The 13525-nt window shown below is 28.0% G+C and overlaps 4 protein-coding genes across 11 annotated transcripts; 1 reads left to right on the forward strand and 3 right to left on the reverse strand.

The window, feature by feature from the left end:
• Positions 1-944: 944 nt before the first annotated feature.
• Positions 945-5326, reverse strand: LOC106790043 (pantothenate kinase 3). 7 transcript variants are annotated; one of them, XM_014754689.1, is made up of 10 exons: positions 4818-5326; positions 3129-3286; positions 2548-2726; positions 2295-2468; positions 2053-2220; positions 1876-1952; positions 1609-1785; positions 1378-1513; positions 1160-1273; positions 945-1093 (listed from the first exon to the last, which is right to left on the reverse strand). In XM_014754689.1, the coding sequence occupies exons 2-10, from the start codon at positions 3253-3255 to the stop codon at positions 1040-1042; spliced, it is 1206 nt and encodes a 401-aa protein (XP_014610175.1). In that variant the 5' UTR covers positions 3256-3286; positions 4818-5326; the 3' UTR covers positions 945-1039. The 7 variants fall into 7 exon arrangements, with proteins under 7 accessions (XP_014610175.1, XP_014610172.1, XP_014610177.1 ...); XM_014754686.1 differs by having other exon boundaries at positions 3129-3312; XM_014754691.1 differs by having other exon boundaries at positions 3144-3312; positions 4818-5325.
• A 276-nt stretch (positions 5327-5602) lies between these two features.
• Positions 5603-6618, reverse strand: LOC106790047 (MORN repeat-containing protein 4). The gene is made up of 4 exons (XM_014754698.1): positions 6542-6618; positions 6166-6349; positions 5941-6050; positions 5603-5840 (listed from the first exon to the last, which is right to left on the reverse strand). Exons 1-4 carry the CDS (start codon positions 6549-6551, stop codon positions 5692-5694), a joined length of 453 nt encoding a protein of 150 aa, XP_014610184.1. The 5' UTR covers positions 6552-6618; the 3' UTR covers positions 5603-5691.
• Positions 6619-6989: 371 nt separating this feature from the next.
• On the reverse strand, positions 6990-11127 carry LOC106790041 (MMS19 nucleotide excision repair protein homolog). The gene is made up of 9 exons (XM_014754684.1): positions 10792-11127; positions 10340-10578; positions 9918-10250; positions 9243-9837; positions 8853-9134; positions 7995-8716; positions 7610-7867; positions 7369-7533; positions 6990-7294 (listed from the first exon to the last, which is right to left on the reverse strand). The coding sequence occupies exons 1-9, from the start codon at positions 10892-10894 to the stop codon at positions 7097-7099; spliced, it is 2895 nt and encodes a 964-aa protein (XP_014610170.1). The 5' UTR covers positions 10895-11127; the 3' UTR covers positions 6990-7096.
• Positions 11128-11269: 142 nt separating this feature from the next.
• On the forward strand, positions 11270-12929 carry LOC106790046 (ubiquitin domain-containing protein 1). Of its 2 annotated transcripts, none has more exons than XM_014754697.1 (4): positions 11270-11447; positions 11870-12229; positions 12331-12440; positions 12526-12929. In XM_014754697.1, the coding sequence occupies exons 1-4, from the start codon at positions 11366-11368 to the stop codon at positions 12685-12687; spliced, it is 714 nt and encodes a 237-aa protein (XP_014610183.1). In that variant the 5' UTR covers positions 11270-11365; the 3' UTR covers positions 12688-12929. The 2 variants fall into 2 exon arrangements, with proteins under 2 accessions (XP_014610183.1, XP_014610182.1); XM_014754696.1 differs by having other exon boundaries at positions 11273-11447; positions 12322-12440.
• Positions 12930-13525: the final 596 nt, after the last annotated feature.

A 13525-nucleotide genomic window follows, 5' to 3' on the forward strand; every position in this document is an offset into this window, starting at 1 on the left:
CGTATTTTCAAACTGCAATCATCGATGTTTAAAAGACTATTTGACAATTCAGATAAATCAATGAAAGTATTGTTTGTTTCGGAAAACATATTGAAAATCATTTTGTTAATCATTCATCATAGAATATTGTAAGAAATAATAATCATTTCTAACGTAAGTTTTATTAAATATCGTGATAATAAATTATGACATTTATCGATTTTTACGTTTAACCTAAAGTTTCTAATAAGTAAACTTAAATGGTTTCAAATAAGAATCTAAATTTATTACTATCGTAATAAAATTTTAACGTAATAGAAAACTTTATTATTATTATTATTATTATTATTATTACTACACCAAAGTACTTGGGGATAATATTTTTCTTTTCTGTTCACTTAGAGAAAATCTTCAAAAAAAAAAAGAAAAACAAAGAAGTAGGTTGGAAACGGCGGTAATTTAATATCATAAATTATGGAAGATAGAAAAAGAAAAGAAAAAAAAAAGAAAAGAAGAGAAAAGGCTTCCAAATTTCTTTATCGATTTTTTTAAAAATAAATTCATTCATTCATTTGTATATATTATATTTTAAATTATTGTATCATACATACGCGAGTATTCCCTTTTATCATTGATTCTTTTTTGATTTTTGTACAAAATCTTGAAAAGAGACATTTCGAATAGACGTACGAACGAAACTGAACGAAACCGAACGAAAATAAGGAAAAATTGGAAAAGTTTGATGGAAAATCTGCGAGAAAGAGAGAAATAAAATAAAAATAAAAAGAGAAACAGAGAGAAAGAAAGAAAAAGGAAATGAGTGACCAGATTGTTTGTTCGTTGAAAGATATGACGGACGTTAAGCTTTTTATCCGCTTTTCCTACTGGCAAATATCGTAACTGAGCCATGGGATACTTTAAACTGGACGTACGTATACACTATATATATATATATATATATATATATATATATATATATTGAAAAATCAATGACACTTTGTGTGAGTTTATTAAAGCAGCTCTTTTTCCAGCCGAAATGCTATGCATAAAACAAACTTGCTCAATTTATTTCTCCTTTAAATTGTAGTAAACATCCCACTGCCCCAAAATAACCCTGAAGAGGAAAAATCTTTTATTAGATAGATTTCATTTTTTATCGTGTATTTTTGTTATATCTTACCTCATGCTCTAAAAACAGAGCTTTCATTGTTCCTTTAGACCAATAATCCATAGCATAGGCCAATAATTTCATAGAAATAGGATTGACTCTAAGGAAGTTACCGACAAATACCACCTAAAAATAAAAAAAATGTTTTTTTCAATAAAAATGTCGAAAATAATTAATATGTTTCTCGCTATTATATAATTAATATTATTTTATATATAATAATATATTACCCTTTCTATTTTTTCATTAACGGCACACATACGTGCTATGGAACCAATATTATTGGTGATAGTAACAAGGGTTGCACGAGCAAGATCCTCCTTTGTAACTGCGTTACGACGTTCTTTAGAATTCATTTGTCCGAAACTAAACAAATTGACCAAAATTATAAATTATACGTGAAATAATAAAATAAAATTAAAGAAAAGAAAAAAATGTTGGTTTAAAACAATGCTGTTTACCTGCTGGCAACGAGATCTCCAGGAAGACCGAATGGCCCGTAATCACCCCCATAGATGTCTTTTACTAATTTGTCTACTCTAGTGTTGTCGCCACCTGTTGCTAATTCAATCGCTTCTTCAAAAGTGTTACAACCAGTGAGTAAACAGCACAATCCTAAGAAAGTTCCACCACCTAAACTACGAAGATCATTTATATGTTACACGCAAGATTCATTGGTATAATTTCCAATTATTATTAATGTTAATGTCGTCGCGTAAATAACTTACCTCGTTCCAGATATTCTCTTATAATTTTCTGGTCCATACACTGCTAATATACTGACACCTGAACCTATATTTACAAGCTGTAACAGGAAATTCCCCAAACGATTAATATATAATAATCCATTTTTCTGTCTGTCTGTGTTTGCGCGTGTATGTTTAAATAATATTAATATGTCATACCAAAAATGGATAAGGTTCAGAAAAATCATATGGTATTTTTTGACATCTGGTATTATCCGTTGGGTGAGACCAATAATAGCATTCGTGTGGATTAGTTATTTCGACATAAAGTATGCCACGTATTAAGCTGTCCAGTTCATCAAACTTTGCCAAACTCATATTCACTTCCTATAAATTATATCACATAGTTTTATAAAAATTCATTGGGTATAATGAATAACGTAGATAAAATTGACAAGTACCTTCTTGAAATTTTCTTCAAATTTGAAGGCTCCGCCACCCGTTGCGCAAACAGTGGTCACTAGATTTGCCATACCTTTAGACTTTGCTAATGCTAGAAAATTTCCCATTTCACTGGTAGGGAATCTAATAAAGTGTAAAGTACCACGTCTGCCTCTGATAGAAACATTGTCCATCTATAAAGTGAAATAAAATAAAATGGAAACAATTTATCTTGAATTTATCCACACTGAAATACAAAAATCAAACTCGTACCTGCAAATGAGTATCTCTGTGACCTGTTTTTCCATAGGCTGAATTTTTCGTGAGATATCGTCGAATATTTTTAAGCGTTTCAAGTTCAGCGTCAGCTTCATCTCTCGTTATATCTTTAGGTTCAAAATATACCAGTTTACATAATGTACCACCTATATCCATACCAAACCATGGCATTGCTATAAAAAATAATTGTATATAATAAGCTAAAATATATAATAACATAATATTTATGAGAGAGATATATAGTATTTGAAAAATTTTTAAAAAGGAGAAATTACTATGTGGGGCAAAATAAAAAAGCTAATGTTTTATAAATTAGAGTATATTGTATAGTAAGTTAAATTGAATAAAGGTGTTAAACGTGAAGCTATATAATAAATAAACCAAAAATTATAATAAGTGCAAAATCAAACGCAAGCAAAATAAAAAAATATAAATATAAATATATGAAACACAAAGTATGATACTAAAAAAGAAAGTACATAATTTATCCTATAGCACAAACAAGAGAATTTAATATATAAATACTATAAAAATAAAGATGAAAATAAAATTGGCTAATCCAAGCGCACACATACAATTTACTGACTCACACGGTGGTGAATTATTCTTTGATTCGCTTTCCATCATTCCTGCTCCAGAATAACCATTAGATGCCATGATTTTTTTTTTCAAAATGTTCTTATAACTCTGCTTTGGATACATGGTTAGAATCTAAATTTCTTATCGTAAATGTCTGCAATGTCATGAACAACTTCTTAGCTATAAAAGAAAAAAACAAGCAAAAAAATGCAAAATAGAAAATCATTAGTTTAAATGAAAATTAAAATTTATGTTAAGATAAATAAATAAATATAAAATAATGTAATATAGCTCTTCTTACACTATACTAATCTAGTTATGCGCCTTTCTCTCTCTCTCTCTCTCTCAATACTAACAACTGGTTAACAAGTATAGTCAACTTTTAACCAGACTGAACTCTGTACTACCATTTATCTTTGCAGAAGCAAAGGTTATACCTTAATTATGCATGTCATGAACAGGAAACGTGAATAGATATTAACATAAGTAAAGAGTTAAATATATTTAATTTATAGATATAACTTATTATTTTATTTATTTTATATTACGAATTATTTCATTTGAGAGACAATTATTTGACTCTAAGAGGAAGATAAAAACTAAAAATGCTACAATTGTTGTTCATATTTATTACAATAGTTAGATTATTTTTACTACTGCTAAATAATCATTTTTAAATCATTAAATGAATAAAACAAGCAACTATTTCTCTGTTTCATAATTTAAAAAATTATATATGAGTCATAGATCGAAAGTAGAGATCGAAGTAACATATTAGAAATTCGAAATACAGTTAAATAAAATTTGGTGATTCTACGAAATTAAACAAAAATAAATTGAGCATTAGGTTATTTTAAGTCTTAGCGGTTTCTTCTAATTTTTAATTATTATTATTCATTTTTGATCATTATTTTATCAGCGACAAGAAATATAAATTTATATAAGAAATATTCTTTAATATTTATATTTAATAAATGTGTTATAATTATAATTGCACTATAAAAATAAAACTATAAATGCAAATCATTTCTATGAAAAAATATAAATTTTCGAATTATTTTATACACTGTGTGAGATATTAACGACACCGTCGACTGTATATGTTTTGACGAAAGAGTATAATCGTCATCAATTTTACAAGAGAGGGAAAGAGAGAGAGAGAGAGAGAGAGAGAGAGAGAGAGAGAGATCAAAACGAATCATACGATCGGTTAACAAACAGGAAGTGACCTAAACTCTTAGAGTCTCACGTGACATCGATGATTTCGACCTTGCAGATTTATTTATTCTTATTATATACACCGAGAGACAATAATGCAATTAATAATCTATCAAACGAGAGCGAGGAAAAGAAATAAAAAAAAGAGAGAGAGAGAGAGAGAGAGAGAGAGAGAGAGAGAGAAAAGAAAATGAAATAATAAGCGCAATATGAATGTACAAATGTACGCGCGTGATGCGCGTGCCTGTGTGCGCGCGCGTGCATGGATTGTAAAAATGTCATAAAACAATCGTTTGTACCTGAGCTCTTGCATCGAGAAGAATAAAAACGTAATAAATACAATATCGTTGAAATAACTGTACTAAAAACGGTACATTAAGCGATAAAATGACACTGACAACGACGACAACAACGACGACGACGACGACGACGACGACGATGACGACGACAATTGTTTTTCGGCTTACCTAAGGGCGTCATTTTGTGCATAAACAATTCTAGTATCCTCCGAATTTGAAGAAATATCCAAACATATTATTCCTGTTAAGTGATAGATATAAGTTTATAAGATATAAGATCCAGTTATCGGCTATCTTTCGACATATAACGGTAATCTTGACAATTCTTCGATTAGAAATTTGTATTTTTCTTTCATTGACACTGAATCGTTAATATGTTGATCCATAGTCTTTTTTTGCTTTGTATCTTTTTACGCATTTATTACATGGTCACACAATTTATGATAAAAAAGAAATTATAATCGATAAAGAAAAATTCACATAAGCGTTCTTAGATTCTTATCAATTAAAATCAAGTAGAATAAAGACCACTAACCAACCGCACACACATTCCTATTTATCTGAAAGTGCTAAATTACTAGCGCCATCTTCTTTCTCTCGCTCTCTGGTAGTACACTGATCGATTACTATGTATACGCATACATGCTCACCTATACATTTTAAATGTTCATTCAGATTATGTAAAATTATAAATAAATCAAAATTAATATTTAGATCGACACACTAAAAATAATTGTTCTTTTATTTATCTATGATTTTATTATTTGTATTTTTTAAAAATTCTTTGAATCAGAAATATAAATGGATATATACTTAAAAATATATATTGAGCAATGTATATCACTGAAAATATCTATGTTTCAGTTTTTACCTTGAAAATGTATATATTTATTACGCTTTAAACTTTTAAACTTCTAAACTAAAACTAAAAATGCAAATGACGGAAATCTAAACTTTTCTTTCTAATAGTTTATTTTTAATATTTGTTCATACACAAACAATACAATATACTACCTTACTTGTGTCTACTATGCGACAATGATTAAGAACATTGCGTGCGAGCCATCATTGAAATTTTCTGCGCTTTTTGTACTATGTCTGGGCAACGTCTACGACGTACAAGTCTACAGTCCTGAAAAAATCCTTCGTTTCTTGGGAATCCATGCGACCCATCGGAATAAGTTACCAAACCTACGTTGATAATATTATATAGTAAATATTACATATAACAAAAGAAATAAATATTTGTTTTCTTTATGATGGTTGGATCTTTATAAGTAATATTACAAACCTAAGCCCCATACTCTTCCGCCACGAAATTCTCCCTCGAACTTCATACCATCGGCTCTCCAAAATACCCCATGTCCGTGGAACCAACCCTGCATGAATTCACCTTCGTATCTATATATATATGTGTATTAGCGAATAATATTATTTTACGTATTATAAAGTTGCACGTAATATAAATAGTTTGATAGGCTGATGCATAATAAAATGATACATTATGTTTACGTACTTTGCTCCATCGGGAAATATAATAATGCCTAAACCGGAACAAAGTCCGTTCTGAAAGGAACCGTCGTATCGTGTACCATCAGGAAGAAGAAACGAACCAGCTCCATGTTTCAATCCTCTGTTATTCCAATCGCCAATATATTTTGTTCCATCATCATATTTGTATGCACCTGTCTTAGCCACACCTATAGACAGATTTGACAACGATGACTTTTTCTATGAATTTAAATTGTTTCTTTTTTTGTGTAAACACATCTTCCTTTTTTTCATGCTAATTGCAAGATTTTATAATATATTTAACTTATTTTTTACTTAAATATTTATATATATATATACAAGAAACAAATAAATAAAATTTCTATCATTTAAGATCTTACCATCACCCATGCTTCCAACAAACTAATTTTATTAGTGGGAACTTTCAGGTTTAAATTCAATTACTGAAATTAATTCTTTATTTGATTATGAAGCAGTATGTATAGTATAAGTCTAGCATATTATATAAGTAATGTTGCTTTCTTTTTCTTTTCTTCGTTTTTTTCAATTTATAAATAAATGTTCACCTAAATATTAAAGTAATGCTTTCTTACTTTTAACCGAATGTTTGTAAATATAATTTTACTACACATCATATCAAATAAATATCGTATTCAAAGTAAATGCATATAATCAAAATATATTATTATTATTATTATTGTATACGCAACAAGTTCTATTTTTAAAGGGTTACAAAATTAGTGTACGATTTTATGTTTTTACTTATCGTTCGATTGAGATGTTTTACATGATTTTTAATTAATAAGTAAATTCAGCAATACGAATGAGTTAGAACAAGTTAACAAATTTTATTATAATTATTATAATAAAATTAAACTTGAAAATATAAAGTAATTAATATTGAGTCCAACTGATGTAAATTATTTACTAATTCATTAATTTTTGATTCCACCAGGCGTGGAAACCAAAAACCAATGGGTTCTAGCTTTTACAGCTGCTTTCCTTACTAAACGTTTTTTATCGTCAAGAATCTTTTGGAGCTTTTTTAAAACATTTGGTTTATATATGTTAATCAATATAGCAGGATAATACGTGTAACTTGTTAAACAGTCTAAAGCAACAATTCTGATGTTCTGAAAAAGAAATATAATTATTATTATTGTTATATAATCAACGGATGTAAATAATAACTAATATAAATAATTACCATTGATTTGTGGGTTGACAATTGCAAAAGTTTTGAAAGAAAAGATTGCATCTTATCAGAAAAAATCTCATGTTTTGTATCTAATAAAAGTTTTAAAATTTTCAAAGTAGAAAGAACTAATTGTTCATTGTCCAAGGATAGAGATTCAAAGAGAATAAGAACTAACTGTTATTGGAAATAAATATTATTATTATTATTGGGAGAGAGTAATAATATTATTAAATAAACAATATAAACTTACATCTGATAAATGCATGTACAATAGTTCGGTAGGTATTTCTTCTATTAAATAAGTTAAAGCAATTAAATAATTTTGTCTTGAATTCTTTACAAAATTATTATTTTGCTTTAATAAATGCTGAAATATTCTTTGTTTATAAAACATCTTTATATTACAAAAGTTTTCATACGTTAAAGCGTCTTCCACATTACACATTAACATTTTATATTCTTGAGCAACATATTCACCTACTTCGTTATGATTGAGCATTTCTGTAAACTACAAAATATATAATATTATTAATATTAATATTGTTATTATTATTATTATTAATTTTCTTGAATGCAATCATCATATCTTGTGTGCATTCTTGTATTTCTATTAATTTAAAAAAATGTATACATACAACATTCAGACAATCTTGAGAATTACAACTTCCTTTTGTAACAGCTGCTTTCGTTAACCAAATATATAAAATAACAGTTGCCTGTTTCGTATTTACATCAGAATTACATTCCAAATTTGTCTTTACTTTTTCTTGAAGATATAAAAAACAATTTTTAAAATGTTCCATATTATTCATTTTGTTTAGTATCACGGAAAGTAATTGACAAGATATCATTCTTGTAATAGAATTAGAACTATTCATCGCTAAATTGTATAGACTTTCTAATAAACTATTATCAAGCGTTAACTTAACGTCTTGTTGTAAAGAAATAAGTAAACTGATTATCACAGTAATAACATTAATATCGCAAGTTTGTTGCGTTATTTGGACAATATGTTTATCCGTAATCGTTTGTTGATCCTCAATGGAAAGACCTCTCACAACACATTGGCAAATATTCGATATAAGAGACAATTTATCAGAGGAAGTATTTCTTGTAAACGATATTAATTTATCAACGATGTTACATTCATTGTACAAATAATATTGGATACCAAAATTACTGTCTTTAGTTGAAACAAGTTTATGAATACAATTTAATGCGGTAAGACTTATCTCCGAATTAAGAGAATTTCCTGCATCGAGAATTTTTGGTAAAATTTCATTGGCTAATTTTGGAATTTTTGCAATTACGGATAATGCTTGTAACCTATGAATTTTAACTTTTATATTTGTATCGTCTGAAATATACAATTAATAAATATATATATATATATATATTTATTTATATATATTTTAAATTAAGATTGACTATTATAGAAAATAGAAAAGAACTTTTTGATTAATTGAATATAAATAAATTCATTAATTATTTACCTGTATCTATCTGAATTTTTTCTTGAGTCAACGTTAATATTTCATTTGGATATAAAGTAGCGAATTCTGCAAGGCATGCATGACAAATCTGGATCAATAACACATTGCCGTTATCAATTTCATTACATATAATATCGTATAATAAAATTCTATGAGTTTGATTTAAATAAGCTCTTTGTATCGTCAAACCAATAAGTATTTTACTTCTTAATTCTATATATTTATCAGTTAATTCATCAATATATAGCTGCGGAATGTCTGTCCAAGTTAATTCTGGGATACCTATAAAAACATGAAGTCTATTAAAATATTATTTTCACACATTAAAAAATCAATATCAAATATTACAATCTTTAAAAGGTCACAATTTATCATTAATTAAATACATACTTTTGATAGGGAAACCTAATTCAGAGGCAATTTTAATGAAATTATTTAAAGTATCTATTATGATGACTTTATCCAATAATGTTTTTTTTGTAGAATAATGACCAAGAAAAATTGGCACTATAACACGTAATACGTGTATACAAGTTTGCTTATTCACCCTCGCTACAGCCTCTAATAAATTTTTTACCGGTCTGAATAAACTTAATTGTATATCACATAAAGACATTTTAGTATCTGTTAAAATTTTTTCAATAAATGTTTCATGAAGTCTTTTATTGACAGTTATAATTTCAATTAATGTAGTTAATGTCTTAAGGGTAGCATTTTTCATTTCCAAATCACCACCAGACATAACTTCTTTTCTCATAATAGACCAAAGTTCTGAAAGATATGGTTCCAATCTGTTTGCGCCAAATACATTGGCACTTTTGCATAACAAATTCAAGGAGTCCAATTTGGCAACTTTAAAATCGGAAGATAATTTGTCCATTATAAGCGGTAAACAAAATTCAGCAAATTCAGGAGTTGCATAGAGACAAGGTGCTAACAATTCAGCCAAGTCTTCTCGCGTTATACTGACCATGTCCGTATTGATCTGCAAATAATTATATATTATGTCATGTATGCAAATATTTATAATATCATATATTTATAATCACAGGATATTGTAATTACAGGATTAAAATCTATCGGGAAGTAACACGAGATGACGTCAAACATTTCTTCTGTTAAATGTCCCAATTGAAATTCTTTGATAAAATTTGGAATTGTGTTGAACAGTAACATAAGATTCCTAGGATCACGTTCGCCATCAATAGAAGACATAACTCCATAAACAAAATTAATTCCCATTTGTTTCAAATCATCCAATTTATTTTGTAATAGTGTTATAAAAATTTTGTAGATGTTACGACGATCTTCTAAAAGTTGATCTTGGCACTGAACATGTTTGAACATGTTTGTGAATAAATAAACTGGTGCGTCATGAGGTAGATTAGTCATTTGAACCTAAGACAAAAATTATAAGAAAACATGAAAATATATATGATATAAATCAGCGATTAAATTGTTTTGAAAATCTATAAATATTTACGTACTATTGTTAAAATTCCACGAATAACTGCTGGTAAAATGGTATGATGATCTTTTAATCTATCGCAATAGAATACTATGATAAAATGTAATTCGGATTCATTAAGAAAGTCATTTGGTATCTCCGAGAGTATGGAGGAAAGTGCAGTGATTCCTTTTTCTCGAACGTTGACAACCTCATTTGTTACAAAAGGACCTAATTCTTTAACTAATGTGTATAATTTTAAGTTTCCTAGTTGTATCTCTGGAATATTGTGTTGAAATAAAATATTAATAAATTACTTACAGAGATAAATTTTTAATTATAAATTAATTGTTAAATAATCGTTTTTTTTTCTATATTGGTTGAAAAGAAAAGAAAAAACTAAGAAAAAAATGTATATATTATTATTCTATTCTTAATACAGTATGATAAAATTTATAATTAATAATCACGATAATTAACTATAATACTCACCCAAGGCTATATCTTTACATATTGAAAGTAATGCAAGTCTATCATTAAAATTAGCCGATAACCTCTCTGCAAGAGTGGAACTTGCTGGAGAAGCCATCTCCATACATGCATTCAGGCTAAGTACTCTAACAACGAAATTATAGTACGAGTTAACCTTAAAGAATTTATCATATGCATTCTACATTTACTTTCAAAGTAGATTTTTTGCTCAATGGTTAATATATACGTATACACACGGGACACGACACATAACACACACACACATACACACCACAAATGATGCATGCCATGCATCGTGTGGTACAACGTGTGTAACAACTCAATCATCGATTATTACGAGGAAACGTAAATATAAATAGGATAAATGATGACGATCCTAGAAAAAAAATAAATAAAATGACACGATCCATAAAATTAAATTAGAACATTTCGTATTTCGTATTTCTATTTGAGGTTAGATTATAGCGCCCCTCGTGGCCGGAGGTTAACACTATATAAAACTAAAATGGACGAAAATGGCATGTGAGGTGTTGTTAAATTTCAGTGAAATGTTTAGTTTCTTTAGCCGCCTAGAATGGGAGGCTGCATAGGCATAACAAGGGCTAGAAATGCCTCAGTCGATGACACATCAGGAAATTCAACGAGAACTAGCTCAGGTAAAACTAATAAGAAAATCGGTCAACTATAAATTACGCCTAACTTTAACTAACCTTGAAGTAGTTTTTCTTTTACCTTTAGATCTGCTCTGTAATGCGTCTTATATGTATATACATCTGACATAATTTGTTCTAAATGAATTTATCATTCGTAATTATAGTTTTTGTTTCTTTTAATTATAATTGATAAAGTTTTAACGTAATAGCTTTGGCAATTATATATCTCTATCCTCGTTGAAATTATTTATGTTTTATTTTAAAATTTTGTATGAGAGACATAAGGTTTGTTTGTCAAAATAATTAAATAGTAAATTATTTGTATGCTTATTTAATTATACGAATATACGAATGTTAAATTGAAAATAGTATTTTATAATACATGGTACATGTAATATTGTGTACACGTTACATTATTTATATAGGAAATTCAAGAAAAAATCACCCACTTTGTCACGAAGTAATCAGATGGAAATCGGACGTACCTTTAACCGAAGGTCAACTAAGAAGTAAAAGAGATGAGTTTTGGGATACGGCTCCTGCATTTGATGGAAGAAAAGAAATATGGGATGCGTTGAGAGCTGGAGCGACTGCAGCAGAAGCACAGGATTATCAATTAGCGCAGGCCATATTAGATGGAGCTAATGTATCCGTGCCAAATGGTTTCTTAACAGAATGTTATGACGAATTAGGTACACGATATCAAGTCCCTATTTATTGTTTATCATATCCAATTAATATCGTAAAAGAGGATAGCGGTAGAGATTCACCGGCAGATTGTTCAGGTAAATTGTGTTTAATAAAATGACTGATATATATGTTTCATGTAAAACGGTTAGTTTTTTCATTGGCTTTTATTAATAATATATTTGTTTAGAACCAATAGATGGAGGAACTGAACAAACTTTGAAATTACGACTATCAACAACTTTAGGAGATGTTAAATTACCTGTATACAGCAAGGATACTATCGGTATTGCAAAAAAGAAATTACAAGTATGTATTATTAAATTAAAAAAGGTATTTTTGTATTAATTTCATGTATTATGGTTTGAACTATATTTGGAATTTGTAAAATTAGAGTCAAGAAGGCCTAGAACCATCACGACAGCGGTGGTTTTTTGGTGGAAAATTATTAGGTGATAAGATGCATATAGAAGAAGCTAAAGTGCAGCCGGGTTATGTAATTCAAGTAATTGTAAATCCAGAAAAAACAGATGACAGTCCAGCTAAAACCAGTTGAATTTACATATATGCGTATATCGAAGTGACCAAACACACCGTTAAACCAATAATCCATACTAAGCACATTCTTGCACATATTCAAACAAATGTTTTGCACTTTTAATTGTATTTATCAAATCTAACGTGTATTAATTGAAATTGGTTTTATACAATGATAACATTGAATTTAAGTTTCAAGATTCTTTATTAAATATCCTAATATTTAGATTTAATTATTAAACTTCAATTATATTTACAATTTGATATATATATTACAATGACTAGCAAATAACACGGAACATTGCGCGTGTGTGTATGAGAATGTGCTTATTTTACTCAATGTTATCTATTTACATGTACAGTAAAAATCGACTGAGCTATATCTTCGACATCATCCAATATGCAAATGCAAAATTAATATACTATGCAAAGTTTTACACAATTAAACATTTCTATTTAATTAATATTGAAAATGATTGTCGTCATTATAATATTGTTACCAATGATAGTACTGGTGCTGTAAAATTATATAAAAAAGAAAAGAAAAAAAAAACATATTTATGTAAGAAACTATAAATAATCTTGTTAAAAGCTATTACATAATTAACAATCAGACAAATAAAGTGTATCATTCATATTGGAAATTACAGCGATATTGTTGATAGTTTATCAGAGCAAAGTGAGGAATAACTCGATAGACAATAACAGAGAACGATTGAAAGATCATTAATACTAATTATTTTATGTAATAACTAACTTTATTATTTTTATATATATTTGCATTAATTTTTTTTTATAATTATTACTATTAATATTATTATATTCTTCTTCTTATTATTATTAATTTCTCTTATTAC

This window comes from Polistes canadensis, unplaced genomic scaffold (assembly GCF_001313835.1).
Source record: "Polistes canadensis isolate GaletaPanama2010 unplaced genomic scaffold, ASM131383v1 scaffold_211, whole genome shotgun sequence".
Lineage (NCBI taxonomy): Eukaryota > Metazoa > Arthropoda > Insecta > Hymenoptera > Vespidae > Polistes > Polistes canadensis.

Bases quoted from the DNA above. Each gene is read 5' to 3' on its own strand.
- LOC106790043 (XM_014754689.1), bottom strand. From the start codon at position 3,255: ATGTATCCAAAGCAGAGTTATAAGAACATTTTGAAAAAAAAAATCATG. The intron at 2,221-2,294 runs GTACTTGTCAAT...TATAATTTATAG, and splicing joins TTGAAGAAAATTTCAAGAAG to GAAGTGAATATGAGTTTGGC. The intron at 1,274-1,377 runs GTAATATATTAT...TTTTATTTTTAG, and splicing joins TTAATGAAAAAATAGAAAGG to GTGGTATTTGTCGGTAACTT.
- LOC106790047 (XM_014754698.1), bottom strand. The intron at 6,051-6,165 runs GTACGTAAACAT...ATATATATATAG, and splicing joins ATATTTCCCGATGGAGCAAA to ATACGAAGGTGAATTCATGC. The intron at 5,841-5,940 runs GTTTGTAATATT...TTATCAACGTAG, and splicing joins CGGAAGAGTATGGGGCTTAG to GTTTGGTAACTTATTCCGAT.
- LOC106790041 (XM_014754684.1), bottom strand. From the start codon at position 10,894: ATGGAGATGGCTTCTCCAGCAAGTTCCACTCTTGCAGAGAGGTTATCG. The intron at 10,579-10,791 runs GTGAGTATTATA...ACAATATTCCAG, and splicing joins ATGTAAAGATATAGCCTTGG to AGATACAACTAGGAAACTTA. The intron at 7,534-7,609 runs GTAAGTTTATAT...TTCCAATAACAG, and splicing joins TGTACATGCATTTATCAGAT to TTAGTTCTTATTCTCTTTGA.
- LOC106790046 (XM_014754696.1), top strand. From the start codon at position 11,366: ATGGGAGGCTGCATAGGCATAACAAGGGCTAGAAATGCCTCAGTCGAT. The intron at 12,230-12,321 runs GTAAATTGTGTT...ATATTTGTTTAG, and splicing joins TTCACCGGCAGATTGTTCAG to AACCAATAGATGGAGGAACT. The intron at 12,441-12,525 runs GTATGTATTATT...TTGTAAAATTAG, and splicing joins TTGCAAAAAAGAAATTACAA to AGTCAAGAAGGCCTAGAACC.